The sequence below is a fragment of the Xiphias gladius genome, chromosome 5 (genome assembly GCF_016859285.1).
Source record: "Xiphias gladius isolate SHS-SW01 ecotype Sanya breed wild chromosome 5, ASM1685928v1, whole genome shotgun sequence".
Classification (NCBI taxonomy): domain Eukaryota; kingdom Metazoa; phylum Chordata; class Actinopteri; order Istiophoriformes; family Xiphiidae; genus Xiphias; species Xiphias gladius.
In genome coordinates this window covers 11,246,540-11,265,756 of record NC_053404.1, presented here as the reverse complement: position 1 = coordinate 11,265,756, position 19,217 = coordinate 11,246,540, and the positions used below count along the sequence as shown (strand labels likewise).

General features: G+C 38.7%; 1 protein-coding gene across 3 annotated transcripts in view; it reads left to right on the top strand.

Annotated features, from left to right (window-relative positions):
- pola1 (polymerase (DNA directed), alpha 1) overlaps positions 1 to 19,217 on the top strand; it is a 57,240-nt gene that overhangs the window by 19,575 nt on the left and 18,448 nt on the right. For 2 of the 3 annotated variants that reach the window (XM_040127612.1, XM_040127611.1), the window contains exons 27-35: positions 3,713 to 3,745; positions 4,120 to 4,212; positions 4,353 to 4,558; positions 4,802 to 4,934; positions 5,240 to 5,371; positions 5,620 to 5,794; positions 7,204 to 7,385; positions 10,848 to 10,979; positions 18,697 to 18,813. In XM_040127612.1, coding sequence (XP_039983546.1) covers positions 3,713 to 3,745; positions 4,120 to 4,212; positions 4,353 to 4,558; positions 4,802 to 4,934; positions 5,240 to 5,371; positions 5,620 to 5,794; positions 7,204 to 7,385; positions 10,848 to 10,979; positions 18,697 to 18,813 — 1,203 coding nt within the window. The remainder of the gene's footprint in view (positions 1 to 3,712; positions 3,746 to 4,119; positions 4,213 to 4,352; positions 4,559 to 4,801; positions 4,935 to 5,239; positions 5,372 to 5,619; positions 5,795 to 7,203; positions 7,386 to 10,847; positions 10,980 to 18,696; positions 18,814 to 19,217) is intronic. The other variant, XM_040127613.1, reaches the window with a different exon arrangement.

Here is a 19,217-nt window from a genome sequence, read left to right as displayed (position 1 = left end):
TGGTCCATATAGTATGTTTCTGTTGTGGTATGTGTTTAAAGATAAGCGTTCTCGCTCTCTCTCTCTCTCTCACGCACACACACACGCACACATACACACACCATCAGTTGCACACATTCCAGTGTCATGGTCAAACGACTTGCCTTTCACATGGGTCATTCCTTCAAGCAGTCTGTTCCACTGGAAGTGACAGCATATGGAAAACCTGTCTAAATGAGTCCACACATCAATTACATCAACACATTCTCACCTTGCTTGCCTTCCCCTTTGCTTTCACTCTGTCTTTTCCACATCTCTCTATTTGTCATTTCTCTGCCCTCTTCGTCTGTCTGTTCTCTGATCATTCCACAGAGCTTCCACATCTATCTCTCTTCTCTTAAAAACACTTGTCTTTTGCTGTTTTATTGTGGTGAAAAGTTACTGAATAGTGATAGTTAATGATAAAGGCAAAATTTAACATAGATTTTCAAATTCAATATACTCACTGACACAATCGAAATTTATCAAAATCCAGAGATTTTGCAATAGTGGTTATTCTGAGGTAGATCTCCCATTAGTATCTGTATTAGGGGGTGTTCAGACTGAAGACAACTCTGCTTTAAAACAATGTAAGGGGCTGCATTGGTGGCGGTGTGTTGTTTCAGGTATTAGTAAGACAGTGAAGTATGATCCAGGACCTCTGGACTGAGTAACAGATCTGTGAATTACACTGCACTGCGATTTATAATACTGTGAGACAATTTAATTTTCATTGTGGGAATCGTGACGTGAGCAGTGTAAATACAGCCTTTATGTAACAAATTGATCTACCAGGAACATGTGCTTGAATGTATTTAATTAGCCAATGAAGCACTTTGCTGGATGACGTTCCATTGCAGAAAAAGATGAACCAGGTACAACTTTTTTGCTAGATACTCCTGCATTTTTGTCTTTTGGAACAGGGTCGCTGTGGGGTGGTCAGTACAATTCAAATGAAAGAGAGGGCTGTAATTTTTTTTCACAGCCAGGGTATGTTAAGTTTTTGGAGAATGTTTCAAATCATTGAGCAGGACTTCTTTCTGGTAATAACGGATTTACAAGATTTTTGTATATGACTAAAATTGGGGGAACCTGTCTATCTTTCTGTCTGTCCTTTTTTATCAACAACCACTGATTATCTGATTGACTTCAAACTTCATGATTATTGTTGAGGACGCAAGGAAGTGTAGTGTCGACTGAAGTTTTTTGGATGAGCAGTTCTCAAGAAACATTAAAAGAGAAATATTAAATGAGAAATATTAAATGAGAAATATTAAATGAAAGTCGGTTAGGGCTGGAGCGAATCATCCACGTAATTGATGTATTTGATTAGGACAACAGCACTTTGCAGAGATGGCTGTGTCTGGTCAAGCATGGATTCCCCCTGAAAACAAGGTGCAGCTGCAAAACATTCTACAGGATCATCTAAGGGTGGGAGTCTCTTAGGAGAAAAGGAGAAAAAACCTCCCAAAAATTGGCGAGTACGTCTACTGGCTCTCTGTTCAGCAATGCCCAGACCAAAGTGTGTGCTGAAGTTCTTTGCTCAAGTGGCTGCAAGTTCCTCAACAGCAATTGTTTAGGGACGAAAGAACATCGTGTTTAGTATCTATTTCTTGATTTTTCCCATCCTGCACCTTACTGCGATATATCTACAGTGTTGGTCTTAGTAGTCTGCTTTATAGCCATTCTTATTTTTGGTGTTCAATAAAGTTCATGGTCAAAAATGTTTTCAAATGTGAGGAATTATAAAAAGGGAGACAGTAAATTTGACCTGGTGAGGACGTATCCACTTTTGGCTCAGTTCTTAGGTTTTTATTTAATATTTCTCAACAATGATCATTTCTTCAGTTTCTTATTGTATGTTAAATAATATACTCTACACACTCTGACTGCAGCTGTGATTCTCATTTTAAACCTGCAATGCGGAACTTTGTCTCCCTCTTCTGGCAGTGAGAGTAATAACACAAAACCTGTGTTCAGAAATAGTAACAAATATAGAGAAATTTCCACAGTTCCAAGACAACAATCCATTGTTTAGGTAGAGTAAATGTAATAGCTACATAACCTACTCCAACCTAACCTACTACAAATACCAACCAGTCCAAGAGCAGCAATGTGACATCCATATCTGCCCTCAGTCCGGGCTCTTCTTTCAGTACTCTCCAACGAGGAAAAGCCATGCTTGTCCTTGCCGTCGATCGCTTTCTTTTTTAGACTGTAATCCTTCCTCTGAACGCTGAGTTTCTTTTTTATCTGGAGCATCAGAAACTTTGCTTGGACACTTCCTAGGTTTTTCTGCCATAGGCTCTGCCTTACTCTTACTCACTGTAGCCTACTCCATCTCCGTTGCTATGGTTGCTCCGCTCTTCAGCTCTGGCAAACCATTCATTGCTCGCTGACGTAAATGCATCACTACCGGTGAGCCAACGCAAGACAACAGATTTAGAACTCCAGTACTCTATCAAATACAAAGAGATTTACCTGGCGCTGATAGGCTTAATCAGCACTGTGTGAACTAATTTGGCAAGGGTTTGATGTAACGAACATCCATTTATATGTAAAGGTCCCGCTTTCTTGCTTTAACTTGGAAAAAAAAGCATTTTCATTCATGACTTGAAGGCTTTTATACATAAAAAAATTCATAAACTTTTGCCTTTAGAAGGATTGAAAATGTCTAAAAAATCACAATATTGGAAGTCAAATATTACGGTGGTAGAGTTAGTTATGCTCCGAAGATTTATCGACCTGCACGCACAATCTGTTTATGTCCGAATCCTTGTTTCATCTAGTCAGCACAATTTAGGGCCTATGTGCTTAGGCTAAAATTTGTGTATGTGCATGATTGTGAGTTTGTGTTTGTGTGTTTGTGGTGAGACCTTGACCTTGACTGCAGTTTCTACAGTTTCTAATGGAGGAGGCTGTTCTGTGAATGACTCAAACTCCCCCTGCCGTACAGTGGTATGTAGCAGCCCATAAAGCATGCTTTAGACCCACTTTGGTTTCAGGGAGTGGAAGCGCCCCAGCCCCGCCCCTGCCCCTTCCTAACACTCTGAAATAGCTATGTCCTTGTCCCCACACAGAGCACAGTCAGAGTGTGTGTATATATGCGGCTGTGGTTGATTGAGGAGCAGATTGCTGGTGACAGGTCACACTGCGTTCCATCCCTCCGACCCCCAGATTAGCGACCCAGAGCCCCCACCCCTCTCCCACTCCTCTGAGCCCCCACCTGTTAGGATCCCTCTGCTGCTCAGATATCTCCCTCTTACACACGCACACACATGCACTCAAGCATTGGACAACCTCCGTTAACCTGTGTTAATTCTCTTATTTGTCCGTCACTCACTCTGTGATAAAGACCATAACGAGATATTAAAGTGCGTGCGTGAGTGCGTGCGTGCGTGCGTGCATTGCCCAGCTAACGTGGATGGGTTGAAGAGACTATTGTCACAGCGCACACTCATAATTGCCTTCTTCGCCATTTATCCACCATTTAAAGGGAAGTCACCTGCTCTGCTCCCATGTTCACAAAAATTCATGCACACACATGACACGCACCAAATAAATAATATAGAAACTTAATATTGAATCTTAACATTGTTCCTGAGTGATATGTTTGTTTACTGTGCTTGAGTATGTGCTGCAATACTTCTTGTTGTTGGTACCCATTCATGCTGTTGTCTGCTCTTTCTTTTAGATTCTGATGCACACCAAAGGCATGGTTCAGAAGGTAGGTTATTAACAATCTTTTGGCTGTTATGCATCTATGGACTGAGTAACACAAGATAAATAACTTTGAAATAGAGCTGGACAATATGACCTTACAATCTTAATAATAAATGTCACTATGTTTTTTTTGATACATCAGTACATTTTTTTTCTCTCACTGGCTGTTGTAGCTATTCTCTGTATAATATTGTATGATAGTCCGGCAATTTATATTTTATAAATTGTGATTATAAGTAAATACAAATGAGTTAAGAGATTTATAATATCAATAATTCAGTCAATTCGGTTTATTGTCGTATCCTAATTTGAAATTTGTCTTCTTTTTCTTTCATAATTTTAATTCCTTTGTGTCATTTTATTCCTTTTGTGACTTAGATGAATCTGGAAGTAATCTACGGAGATACAGACTCCATTATGATCAACACCAACAGCAGGTCTCTGGAGGAAGTCTATAAACTTGGCAATAAGGTCTGTTTGTGATTTTTGGCTGTGTCTGAATGTTTTCTTCACATGTATACCCAGCAATATACAAAATGTACATTTCCTCTTCACTTGTTTTGATATTTCACATTTTCACCACATGCATATGTCATTTTTATTACTCCCAGGTGAAGGCAGAAGTAAACAAGCTGTACAAACTGCTGGAGATTGACATCGATGGTGTGTTTAAGTCGCTTTTACTTTTGAAGAAGAAGAAATATGCAGCTTTGGTTGTGGAGCATCATGGCGAAGGACAGTTCAGCGTTAGGCAGGAGCTTAAAGGCTTGGACATCGTCCGCAGAGATTGGTGTGACCTGGCCAAGGAATGTGGCAAGTACGTTATACCAAATAGAACTGCGGCTAAAGCTATAGTTGGATTTATTTTCCCCCATGCTTGTGTTAGCACATTAGCACAGTATCTTATTAGCAGTTAGTATCTTAAACTTACTAACCTAATAGGATGCTAACATATGTATACAGGAAATTACAAGATATTTATTGATCTTTAATAACAGTACATCTGAAGTACTTCTTTTGCATGATAAATTTATACCTCTCATCTTTTGTCCTCTCCCAGCTATGTGATTGGTCAGATCTTGTCGGACCAGAGTCGTGATGTAATTGTGGAGAACATTCAGAAACACCTGGTGGAGGTGGGAGAGAAGGTAGCAAGTGGAGCCATACCTCTCAACCAGTATGAGATACACAAGGTGAGGAAACCTTAAGTTTCCATAGAAGGCTCTGTCATATGAATGTAGGTGTCCTTGTGTCACCCAGCTGTAGATTGTGTAAAACTGATCAACCAGGTGCCGTTTCATCCTTCATTAAACACTATAGCACAAGAAGCATATTTGGATAAACAGGCAGTACACCCTAAGTGAGGCTCTGTCACAGGAAGCAATACTTGGTGTATTTTTTATTTTTTTTTTATTTTATTTTATTTTATTGATTGTTCGATTGATTGTTACTAACGGTGTCTTTCTGGTCATTTTTGTTTTCCCTCCTACTCTTCCAGTCACTGACTAAGGAACCTCAGGACTATCCAGACAAAAAGAGCCTCCCTCACGTCCATGTGGCTCTGTGGATCAACTCTCAGGGCGGTCGCCATGTCAAAGCTGGAGATACAGTCTCTTACATTATCTGTAAGGTGTGTACAAAAAAAAATAAGAGACAGGAATATCCTCTCTTAAGACACTGGTACAGTACTCTTAAGGGTTTTTATAGTGCATTTTAACACATAATTACAAAATTCTGACATACACGGTACATCACAAATTTATGATGAACACCAATATAAGAATATCCATGGATACTGCTAATTTTGAGTGTACGGACCTACAGTATGAAGTACAATCTACCACTCAAACCCCTGCATATCTCTACTCAATCCCCTAGGATGGCTCTGTGCTGCCAGCCAGTCAGAGAGCCTATGCTTTAGAGCAGCTCCAGAAGCAGGAGGGTCTTAGTCTGGACAATCAGTACTACCTGGCCCAGCAGATCCACCCTGTGGTGTCTCGCATCTGTGATCCCATCGAGGGCATTGACAACGTGCTCATAGCCACTTGGCTCGGTAAGTTAATTACTGGTTATGGGAAACTGTAAAAGACTTTATTTTACTGAGAGTGGGCAGCCCAACATAATTCAGGTGTTAAATTGTGACTTTAGGAATATCAGGTTGCCTTATACTTTTTAAAAATGACAAAATACAAAGGAAACAACACTAGGTCAAAACCTAGTGTATGGCTGGAAAAACCCTCTATCTGTTTGCTTCTCTCCTACTCTGTGCTCACACATACAGTCATTTAATACAGCCGAATTCCCTAAAAAGCTGTTCTCATTTACATGTTTCTGTGTCTGTTGTCAGACATCGGAACAAGTATGAAATAGTGACTGGAAGACTACATGTTAACCAGTATCGTCTGATAAAATCACCATACACATAAGTTAAAGATAAAGGCTGTGCTGTGATTTCAGCTATATTTACTTGTAAAATGATCACTGAGAGAGAAAGTTAGAACCTCATTCAGATCTGTGTCAGCTGCCATAAGGTCAGTTGAATGAGACTCATAGAGACGTCAGCCTCTGGAGGGAAAGCCTGACCTTGCGCTCGCGGCGCAATACTGATGACTCTCTTCTACAGAAAGTAGCTAACGTTTGTCCAAAAAGTCACTAGAGTTTGCTAGGTGCTTTTGTGACGAAAAGTCACTAAAAGGGTGGCAAATCTAGGGACAAAGGCGTTAAGTTGGCAACACTGCCTGTTTTTAAAAAAAAAAAAAAACCACACCCCCCCCCAATTACACCATAGACACTGTTAGCGCCTATTAATTTTGTAAGAGCAATGAGTGTAACATCAGCACTCAGTCACGCAGCATGCGGCTGACCAATGATGTAACTATCACTCAGTCAGTCATGGACATTCCCGTTTATACGGCTAGCCCTGCTGTTGTGGACCAACAAAAAAAGTTAAATGTTTAATTAAAATATTTCTTTAAAATTTAAAAGAATGAAATGTTTTTAATCGGTGGTGTTGAACTCAATTTGCATAATGTTTGGGATTAAATGTCTTAACAGAATTCTCATTTTTCAGTTTAAGGACAATACAGTTCTCATTATTTTTTAAATAAACAGTGGCCATGAAGTATTTGTGGGGCACAGATTACTTTCATGTGTTGCTCCTAATCTCTCTTTATATTTTAGCATTAGAATTGTAATTCCTCTGTTTTATAATATGTGGACATCTGAGACAGCCAAACGGGAATGTTGTCATGCTTAATATCTTAAAACTTTAACAAAAGTACAAAATATGTTTCATTGTTGTTTAATAGTAATAGAAGTGAGTGTTTTGGATCGCACTCCCACTGTATTTTCCTTGTCAGCCCTGTCTGTGCATAAACATTTGTTCAAATTACTGGAGATTTATGTGGAAAAAGAATTGTAAAAGGTGAAACAATCCGTAGTGAAAGCTGTTGTCCATTTCAGGTCTGGACCCCAGCCAGTTCCGGGCTCAGCAGCAGTACCAGAGAGAGGAGGAGGCTGATGGCATGCTGGGAGCTCCGGTCCAATTGACTGATGAAGAGCGCTACAACGACTGTGAGAGGTTCACTTTCACATGCCCTCAATGTGGCACTAACAACATCTACGACAGCGTCTTTGAAGGAGCTGTAAGTAAACACAGTATACAGTGGTATCCATCGTGCAGTTCCCCCAACTGTCTATTCTGTCCCATCTGCTGTTATGTTAAAAGATTCCTGTGGCTATGAACAAAGTATAGAATTTCGAAATTGTGTTTTTTACCTTCAGAAAGTTGTGAAAGGTTGCATGCATTGAGTTATACTTTGTACATGCACATGAGTCAAGTCACTGCCCAGTCGCAGTGACTTGTAATTTGCATGAACCGTCATAACTATGCAGATGTAAAGAGTATTTCACGATACACGGCGTCAAATGTGTAAACACGTGTATGCAGAAACCGTATGTAGTATAAACAAATCTTGTGTTTGTACGCTCTCCATGTGCATTTTGAAAAACATGCAGCTTTTTATGTTTCGAAGCTTGTATATCGATCAGTTTGTACACATGTACTGATCATTGTGTCTATTCAAAACAAAATGTTTGGATGAGGTATTCACATGAAGCATTCAGCTGCAAGATTTAATAGCGTGTCATAGATTAGTCATGTAAAATTCAAAAAATTTGCTGTAGCCGAAATGTGCCATTGCACTATTAATTCTTGAATTTTAGCCATTGTCATTCTTCAGAAGATTTGGCCAGTCATCTAAGTCCTTCATTTGTCTCAAACACCAAAAGCCCAGACTAGTTTTTGGGTGTATTGCAGCTGGAAAGAACTACTTTTTTTTCCCACTGCAAACACTTTTTCTCATTGGGAAATGAAAAATATATGTGATTTAATACCAGAGTTTACATCATCCCAAAGGAAATGTTGCCAAAACAGTTCCAGTCGATCACTTTTCTTGAAAGTCCATACTATTAGAAACCTCCTATAGATGTCAGGGCTGCATTTGAAATACATTAAACCTAAATAGCTATAGCTTAGGCTGCAGCAGAAGAATAAGTTGTGAAGTCAGAGATGTGCAGAACACAAAGAATCTCAAAGAGATACAGAGAGACTTAAATGAAAAAGAAAAGATTGATTTTATCACTAATGATTTTTTTTTTAATTATCACTAACTGGTGTAATGGATTAATCGGTAGAGACACAGATAAAAGAATATAAGATTGGAAAAATTGTGTTTCCGAAGGCATTACAGTCAATCTTCCTGTGAAGGATACATGCTTTAGTCATCCTCTATATTGTGTCTCTGTCTGTATTTTTAGACAGCTGCCTGGCTCCAAAAAGGACTCTGTTTTCATTGGCATAGTTTGGACTCCACAACTTGAAAAGCCTTTCCTTAACCCCTGCTGCTCTACAGGCACACACACATACACACTGATCTCCTACCATTTGTCAGGCCAAGGTCGTGTGTGTGTGTTATCAGCTTCTAATGAGGAGCAGCGCAGACAGCTTTTTCTTGTCTGGAAGACACTAATAAAACTGACAACCCTCTGTCCTCTGCTGGTGCAAAGAACTTGCATCAAATTAAACAAGGAGTATTTACCCACACCCTCCATAAAAGGATGATATCATTATACATTTCAGCAGATACTCACACAAGGAGCATACTGAAAAAAATGGTATAAGATTCAGTTCAGGTTAATCAAATTCTTCTGCATATACAAATAAAAATTTAATATTGGCAAGGAAAAACCCTACCTCCCTCTTTGATGATTTAACAGTAGAATGTTGTCTTGAAATTATGGCTTGTTATCTGTCAGATAGGTTAGTGTTGTAGATATTTTTTCATATTTTAGACTAAACTAACCAGGGTTTGTCTGATTACTAGTGTTAATTTTCCATCATGTGTCAGAAGCTGGTATGTGTGCACAGACAGAGAAACTGATAAGAAAGTAAGTTAATTAGGGTGGTGAACATGGACTAACAGCTCAGCGAGAAGGGAGGACAGATGAGCCTTGACTCCATCACTGACACAGAGCCAGAGATGGTAGGAGGAGGCGGTGATGGATGATTGAAGACAAACAGAGGAGGAAAGTTGTTTAATTGTTATAGGGAGAGACGGATGAAAAGATTAAGTGTGAAGGAGAAAAAAAATCTGGATTGAACTGATCCCACACTGGATTTCCTGCCCGACATATGTAATTACTGTGACAGACTGTCCTGTGCTTATGTGTTTTGATATTTGAGATAAGTGTGTCTGCTAAGATTTGCTCTAAGACTGAAGAAGTTGTTGCTGCTGTTCATCGCACTACGTCTCTATGTCCCATTTATTATTTTATTACTAAACTGCCCAGTTAGGTGAACCCAAGACGCTCTGTTACTTTATTATCTAATAACCGAAGGGACCAGCTGTGTAAATGATGTCTGTCCACGACTGACTAACTGATTGTTGCCAATCACTTTTTATTGTGACCAACTGACCAATCAAAACTTGCTTGACTAAGACTCTTCTCATCGACTAATGTTTTGTCGACTATTAGGGGGGTGCCCTAGAGTGAAGAATTTTAAAGGATACTTCTTTGAATTGTTTTTGAACCTTTCTCATAAGTCTCACACAAACACAAGACAAACTACTTTGGGTGTTTCGTATTTTCATTGAATTGGTCAGTCATAAAAGAACTGGCCAACCAGTGTTGTTTGTAATTTGCTTGGGAGAGAGATTACTGTTATCAAAATCAAGTCTGGAATGAAACAAGTGTGATAAAAGAGTAGAAGGGGAGGATATTATGGAGAGAGAAAACGGGAGGCCGCTTTAGTTAAAAGCTGCGTGGAAAGAAGACATGCAGAAGAGAAAAGGAAGAGCAGGGAAAAATGGAGAGGGTTAATGTGTGTAGCTGCATATTAGGGGATATATATATATTATATATTATATATTATATATTATATTATATTATATTATATTATATTATATATTATATTATATATATTATATATATATATATATATATATATATATAATTTTTTTTTTTTTTTTTTTTCCCCCCCCACACAAAAAAAGAATGATGTAAGCAAACAAAACACTTGTGTGTGGTCACATACTTAAGTGTCATGGACCTTCCTGCAGAAACCTTTTTTTTCCTGCTCTCGATGCAACAGCTAAATTGAAAACATGTTTAAAGGAGCAGGTGTTTAAAGCTGTTATATTTATAGTGATTAAGTACTGTGGCTACTTTTTTGGTTGTATGAATTAAAAGCCTTGCTTTGACGTGAACAATTCAGAGGTATTGAGGTCATATTGAACTGTTTTCTTCAAGCTATAGTAATGTTAAAGTTTACTGGAACCAAGGGTCCTTACACCTTCCCCGCAACATTTTTTTATTTTTTTATTTTTATTTATATATTTATTTTTTTTGTGGAGGTTTAAAGGTAATGGTCACGTTTCTATGTTGGATAACTATTTTTGCTGATTACAGGGTTAAAATGAAGCTCTGATGAACCCCTGTTCATTCAGTATATATTTATGCACAGGATGCTACATTCATGAAGTCTTACATATGGGTTGATCTGTTCTTTTTCTCAGATGTGATTCATACAGTATTCTCTTTTGTAGGGTTTAAAGTTGGAGCCCAGCTTAATGCGATGTTGTCACATCCCCTGTGCGAGCCGCCCCATTGACTACGCTGTTAACATCAGCAACAAACTGCTACTTGACATCCGTCGCCACATCAAAAAATACTACTCTGTGAGTATTTCTGTTTGTATGGCAGTTTGCAAGCGTGAATAGGGTTTGAGTAGATACCACTAATTCTGCAGATAACTGTTTTACACAAAGGCACAAACATTCATGCATTTACTTCTTCACCACCTGCAGGGCTACAATTGGATTTCATTTAGTTTTTCATTCAGTGTCTCATGCTGGAACTTGTTAGTCTAGCAGAGTGCAGCTGGTCAGCTGACAAGTCGCTCTCTTATCCTATTTTTTCCCTTCTTTTTTTTATATCTTTCTCCAAGGTAAAGTTTAGTTGAACTTAGTTAATTCACCAATACAACGTTTTCAGAACATGTCCTTCGTTAGATCAGTAACATACACTGAATGTAAAAACGATTATGCACTGATCAGCCACAACATTACAACCAATTAGCAGTGGTATATGTAGCAGCATGTTGTGGTCAAATGGTCTAAATATTCCTGTGTGTGTGTGTGTGTGTGTGTGTGTGCGTGCGAAGAAATTAATACAAGCTCAAGTGTTTGGAAAAACTGAGATGTATGAAATGAAAAGGTCAAAACTTGTGAAAATTTACCGTCCACAAAGTTTTGGACTGTATTTAACACAATGGGGGATGCAAAAGATGCATTGATGGTAAGACAAGCCATCAAGAAGATGATGGATGAAACATGAAGCTAACCTCAGCAGGGCACTACACTGACATTTTCAACCAAAGAAAACATTATGTCTGCAAAGTGAACAGACCACTAGTCGGACTTGATGATCCATGAAAAATACTGAAATGGCCATTTTTACTTTGAACACCAAGTTTCACATGTTCTCGGTCAGGTTTTTTAGGTTTGGTAAGCTGAAATTGAAATCATACATCTGAGGAAACTATGTTTTTGGAGAATCAGCAAAAAGTAAAAATACAACAAATTGAACATTTGTCTTTAAAGATCGAGTAGATTTCTCACAATAATAGTTACTCTTGGCTTGAAAGAATACTTAGGATGTTGCATTATAAAATTTACAGGTTAAATTATGTTTAGTGAGTCAGTGTTAACTATTCACCTTTTCAGATCTACAGATAGAAGAAGTTAAGGACAGAAATTTCAAGCATGTAGATGTGCATAGCTACGTGAACAAATATGTTAAATACCAGTGCATACAGAAATGTCGTGAAATTATTCAAAGCTGCCCTTAAATTGTCTATATGAAATATGTATGAAGTATTCAATATGAAGAATAGAGGTCACCATGCAACCTAAGAAAATAATGAAGCTCAACAAAAAGCAAAAATATATCACAAAGATATCAAAAGTAGTTGGTTTGCCAAAATCAACAGTTGGGCATGCTCTTAAAAAAACGCAGGTATGTACAGGAAAACAAGAAAATGGCAAATGAGCTGGTAGGCCGAGGAGTCTTGTTGATGAGCAGAACATCATTTGAAGGGTGAAGAAAATCCCCTTTATTGCTGCACAGCAATTCAAAAAGGCTCTCCAGGATGTAGGCGTATAATTTTCTTTGTTCAAGAGAAGACTTCATGACCATAACAGAAGAGGATTCACCCCAAGCTGAAAACCCCTGATAAAATCCAAAAACCAAAAGGCCAAGCAGCAGATCACGAAAACTGGTTTTGTTATGGCTTGGGCATGTATGGCTGCCAATGGAACTTGCAGACTGGGATTTAGCTGTTGATGGAAGCAACAGGATGAATGCAAAGGTATGCAGGAGCATTTAGCGTGCTCAGATTCAGACAAATGCATCAAAACTCATTGGACGACATTTAACATTATAAGCAGGACAACAACTAAACATACGGCCAAAGCAACCGAAGAATTTTTCAGAGTGAAGAGGTGGAATAGCCTCGCCTGGACGAGTCAGTCACCTGATCTCAGTCCAACTGAGCAGCATTTCACTTGGTGAAGAGCAGACTAAAGGCAGAGACCCTACAATAAGCAAGAGCTGAAGAGAAACTCTGGGAGAGCATCACCAGGGAAGATACAAAGTGTCTGCTCATGTCTGTGGGTCAAAGACTTCAGACAGTCATTGACTACAAAGGATTTTCCACAAAATATTAAATATGATAATTTTGTTTCACTTCATGTGTGTCGGTCCAATTACATTTGAACCCCTAAACTTAGGGCACTGTGTTAAAATGACTATATCTCCCGCACAGTTCTTTCTATATTGATGTAAACCTACTCATACTAAAGCTGAGACATGACACTTTAATGTAGTATCAAGTTATTTCGAATTGAATGTGTTAAAGCACTTAGCCAAAAGAACAAAAAATAACCCAATAATTACTGTTTGAACTGTAGATATTGGAATAAATATAAAAGTATATATGATTTTCCTGCTGAAGACTTTGTTTTTCATCTCTTTTTCATTTAAGAGTAGCCTATGCATTATTACTTTGATTTATTTTGGTACATTGTGTGATATACACTGACTGATAGTAGAAACAGGATGTGATGCGAAAGTATAGGGGACAAATTGTAACTGTACTCAGCCCTTGACAAGCAGCTTGAAAGTGAATTAAACTGGATGCCTGTGTTATCTTTGTAGATGGCTCTCTCTGTCTCCTTGTAGCTTCTGACACCTTGCTCTTGAGTACGTGGATGTGTGGGTGTGTGTGTGGGTGTGTGTGTGTGTGTGTGTGTGTGTGTGTGTGTGTGTGTGTGTGTCAGGGTTACTCTCCCACAGTGCTGAACAGAAATCAATTACTGTGGTGAATGTGTGGGGAGCGAGTCCCCCTCAACCCCTTTGTCACAATGTGTGAAACAGCTGTTACCATTGAATACTTACACCTCACACAGCAACACATACACATTCACACTCACCACTGGAGGTTGAACAACAGTGGACACAGCACACACAGCAGGGCAATGAGGGGGGGTAATATTGTGTAATTAAGGATTCCTTTCAGGCCGAGGGAGAGCTCAAATAGAGCTGTTTGTCTGGCCAGATAGTGAAAGCTAAGCATCTGTGTGTGTGTGTGTGTGTGTGTGTGTGTGTGTGTGTGTGTGTGTGTGTGTGTGTGTGTGAATATATGTACATGTGTGTTGGCGTCCTAAGGTAGTCCCCCCCCTTCCCGCTGTCTTTGGCAAAATGAGAGATTCACTTGTTTCCTGAACCAGGCAATTCTTTTTCTTTCTGTTGCCATGGCATTTAACTAATTATTGCAATTACCCTCGACATGTGGGTCGCCCCTGGAAACGGGCTGAGGGGCAAGAGAAGAAAGTGGGAAGGAGGGAGAGAGAGGGTGAATGAAGACCAGAAAAGGTGATAATCCTGTTTTGAACAAAAGGTCAAATAGTTGAATAGAGAAGCTTTGATTAAGCGGAGGAGGTACAAAGTGGAACCGTTTGAGCTTTATTCAGTCTGTGTGTTTGACTGAGAGTGCATGTTGGTGATGTAGACCGATTTTAAATCATTCACTTTAGAGTTGGAAGTGTTGACTGCTGAAGCACAAAAAAACAGCTCTTTCGTGTGTGTGTGTGTGTGTGTGTGTGTGTGTGTGTGTGTGTGTGTGTGTGTGTGTGTGTGTGTGTGTGTGTGTGTGTGTGTGTGTGTGTGTGTGTGTGTGTGTGTGTGTGTGTGTGTGTGTCGGGGGGGGGGGTTAAAAGGGGATTCCTCTTGCACAGGAGACATGTGAGAGAGGCTTCTCCACTGCGTTAACAATAGAGCTGAAGTGATTAGTTGATTAACCAATTAATGGATCAACAAAACATTAATCTGCAACTATTTTGATAATTGTTTAAGCCATTTTTAAGTAAAAAATGCCAAAAACTCACTGGCCGTTGTTTCTCAAATGTGAATTTTTGCAGTTTTTTTTTTTTACTTTTGGACAGCTTGTCGCACTAAACAAGTAATTTTTGAGGATGTTACCTTGGGCTTTGGGAAATTTCGAAGGGCATTTTTCTTTATAGACATTTTATACACAAAATAATTAATGGATTAATTGAGAAAATGACCAACAGCTTCATCAAAAATGAAAATAATTGTTAGTTGCAGCCCTAATAAACGATACCTGACCTTTTTAACTAGGGCTGCAACTAATTATTTTCACAATCAGTAAATTTGTTGGTTATTGATCAGTTAATGTTTTCACTAAAATGTCATGAAATGGTGAAAAATGCTGATCACAAATTACCAAAAACAAAGGTGATGTCTTCAGATTTTGTTTGAATAATATTCCAAAGTGGATATTTTGCTTGACAAATTACTTAAATGATTATCAAATTTTCACTCATTGACTCACTGATTATTGAGTAATCGTTTCAGTACTAAGCAGCAAAAAAAAAGGTGCCCGAAGACCAAAGCAGTAATGCTTAAAAATGTAAAAATACTGAAATAAGAGGATGTTAAAGTATCAGAGCCCAAACTGTTAGAGTGCAACAGAGTAGGGAGGATTTGGAGGAGATGAGTGATTTTTGAGAAACGAACAAAGGAGAAGCAGAGAGAGGGCGTATTCCGTGGTGGGTCCTGTCTCCGTTTGGTTAAATTATGTGGAACTCATTTGATGACACATTGACATTCAATGTGTCAGATATCTACTGCTATAATTATCCAATTATGAGCCTTTATTCTCTCATGTCCGGTTGTATACCCCCACCCTCACTCTGTCGAAATGCTTCAATTAGTTTTTGTTCCTGCCTGGTACCTCATCTGCCCCTTGTTTTTAGTCATTTCTGTGTGGCTCACAAAGGTCTTGTGCACTCGATATTAACTTATTTTTTATTTGTGGGGGTGGATTGTGGGTCACGGTAGCAGAGCAGAAGGGCATTGTAGGTATTTTTTCCTCCTTTGAGCCTTCTCAGTTGGGTATGTGTCCTATTAATTCAATTTAATGTGTGTGGAAAGGAAGCAATTAATGTTGAGAGAGAGAGAGACCCATGGGAACAGTAGTGTGTGCCAAGGCTTGTGTCATAAGAAATATACAAAAAAGACAGATCAAAAAGCCGCCCACACTCATACTCCTTATCTTCTACCTTCACAAAGCATTGTCCTGGACATGTCTTTATCAAGGATGGTGAAGCAGTCTAATTTCCCATGGTGCTCAGCTCTTTGTACAAGCTTGATGGAGGTGTTTGAATAATTAGTCCTGGGAGCTGGGGTTTGTGGGTAAAACTGTGAACTCTGGGACTTTCTAAATGATTTGGGTCATTTGTGTTTGTTTGTGTGAATGTGTGTGATTGGTTTTCATTTAGAGGAGACTGGCTGGGTCTGTGTGTGTCTGACTCCTACTGCTGCCTACTCCTACACGTCCTTTTTAGTTGGGTAAAAAAACGAGAAAACACCTTGAAAAACACTGATTATAAGAAATGCAGTTTGTTCTTAAGCTGTGTATATAAAAGTTATGCATACTGTACACAATAAACCAGTCATTCACAGTCATCTATTGGATCATTTTGAACCCTTGGGATTACAGGAAAAGTTTGGAATAATAGAATTCAAAACGAATGTAGCAAAATACAGATACAAACCTGCTCTAATGTGCAAGAAATTAGCAGTTATATATCTTCCATGAAACACCAACCCCTAATGTAAAGTCAAAGCTACATTTCAATGGCTTTAAAGCAACTATGGTATTATTCTTGAGTGACCAAAGTCAAGAGGCCAGACCTCAGTCCAAATTGAGATTTAGTGAAGATAAGTGAGATTCAGAAATGAAAAATTGCTGTTGACTCACTGGCCCCGTACAAGTTTACAGACTTTAAGAAGTTTTGCAAATGATAATGGAGGGAAGATTGCAGTGTGCGGTGTGTTAAGGGGGTACAAACTCATCATCATGCATTCAAAGGTGTAATTGCTGTAATGCCATGTACTTGATTTGGATCTATTTGTACAGAGTTGAGATTATGTTTGTGTTGATCAGTGTCAAAGTTTAATTACTTTGTTTTTTCAAAGTTTTATAAAACATGAAAAACACCAGGTGGGGATTTTTTTTTTTTAATTCATTAGTTTATTATTTTTTGAATAATAGATTCTGTTTTTGTGCAGCGTTTATACTTCATTACCTTTACTAAGTTAAGTTGCATTACTGTATGTGTTTGTCATTGTTTTTGAAGAGTCATCTTAAAGAGCAAAGTGCAGCGTAGACATACAGGTAACCCTCCCCCTGTAACCAGCTAAAAGTTTTCCTAGTTGTTTTCCAACATGAAAGGTTCCTGCACAGTGGAAAAATGATTTATATACTATAGAATTGGCTGTAAAGAAAAAAAAACTAATCCTCCCCACCACCATTTCTTTTTTAGCTGCTGCTCAAAACTAATCAAGAGACTAGAAAAGGACAAACATAAAAATCAATCGAAGAAACCGTGCATGCTTGTATGTGTGAGGGGGAAGTGGATAGAAAGACAGGTGCAGTGGTTTTGAAGGGGTTTATTTTGAGAGAATGGAAGGAAGGAAGGATAGATACATGGAGGAAAGAAGCAAAGGCTTTGACAGCGGTGGGTGATTAGTTAGGCGTTAACCCCCTCCCCTTTAAACTCCCCTTAGTAATGACAGGGCATAAGAAGCAGAGGGGGAGGAGGGGTCTGGAAGAATACGGGGAGATTGAGAGAGTTAGACCACAGCACCTGCCCAGGGTCACCACCTCACCCCAGTGGGTCATAACTATTTGCCATTTTGGCTGTCCACTGCTCTCCCTGTCTGCCAAGTATTCACAGAGCAGCACCACAACACACAGAGGCTGAAAAAAATACACTAAAATGTAAAGAGGGTGAGGAGGGTGGGATGTGAAGTCAGATGTAAACCTCTGTTCTTTTACCTATTTCTTTGCCTGTCTTTTGCACTTGTTTGTATTTTACAGCTCCTGTTTTTCTTTCTAAGAGTACTTTTCTTTCCAGTGTTGTGCAGAATAAGAGAGGCTAAATGGAAACAACAATTTATAGCAAAATTTTCTCATTACTGGAAACAGTTTTTAAAGCGTCTTTGAGGCAACAAAAGTGTTTTTTACTTAAATTTTTAAGAACACCTTTATCGAAAAAATAAATGCCCACATGAACACATTTCACGTAGGGTAGTAAAGGCTGCTGTGAATATCTTTTCTGATGCAAGCCTTTCTACTTTATGTTCATCTATCTGATGGAAACGCACCTTATTGATCTGTGTGTTTGAGATCCATTTGGACATGAAAAGGCTAGAATTTAAAGTTATTTCAAAGGAGTATTGCATTAATGGAACTTCAGGGAGTTTGATAAATGCTCTAAAAAAAAAAAAAAAAAAATGGAAATTTGTATATTTTAATTCCCTCTGAATTCCTTCTGAATCTTCTTCAGAGCATCTGAAACCTCAGCAGACACTAGAGTGCTCACAGATTAAATTTTTGGTAATGGATGTGTTTCAATTTATTAAGTCTAGGAAAAGTCATTACCTATTTATCTGTCCATTAGTTTTGTGATTAATCATTTGGTCTATAGAATGTGAGAAAATACTGAAAAATGTCATTACATTTTCCCTTAGCCCAAGTTAATGCCTTTTTATGTCTCGTTTTGTCAAACCAGCAATCCAAAACCAAAAGATATTCAGTTTACAAATATATAAAAGCAGCAAACCTTAATGTGAGAAGCTGCAGACAGAATGTTTGCAGTTTTCACTTAAAATTTAACTTAAATGATTAATTTATTATCAGAATAGCTGCCATTTAATTTTTGGTCACTTGACTAATTGTTGCAGCTCTACTAGAGATTGGAAGTTTCAAAGTTTTTGGAAGTAATATATCCCATTCCTCTCTGACAGGGCTGGTTGCTGTGTGAGGACCAGGCCTGTCAGAACAGAACCAGACGTTTGCCCATTGCTTTCTCCCGCCACGGACCTATCTGCCCTGCCTGCACCAGGGCAACTCTCAGACCTGAGGTAACACACAAACTTCAGAGTTAACTCTGGCTAACACACACTGTCGAATTTTGTATGTTTTGTCCAGGTGATGGTGCTATGGAGCTGAATGCTCACCTCTCATATGTGCTGTACATCTATACTCATTAGTATCACATTACACCATGTAAACACAGGGACAAAAGTGATCCAGCTTGTGTGTGTAAGTTTGATGGTGCATCTGTGCGCACACATGCTTGCCTTCATGTGAGTGAAGGCACTCAGAGCTGGATGGTAGTTTAGCCATTAAACACATCTGTCAGTCTAGCTCTTGTAGCTGCCTTATGAATACTTTGTTAGTTTGACCACTGGATTTAAAACAAACACTCTTCCTTTCAAATTAAGCATGACTATTCAATCTATTGTTGTTTTTTTGTCTTCTTTCT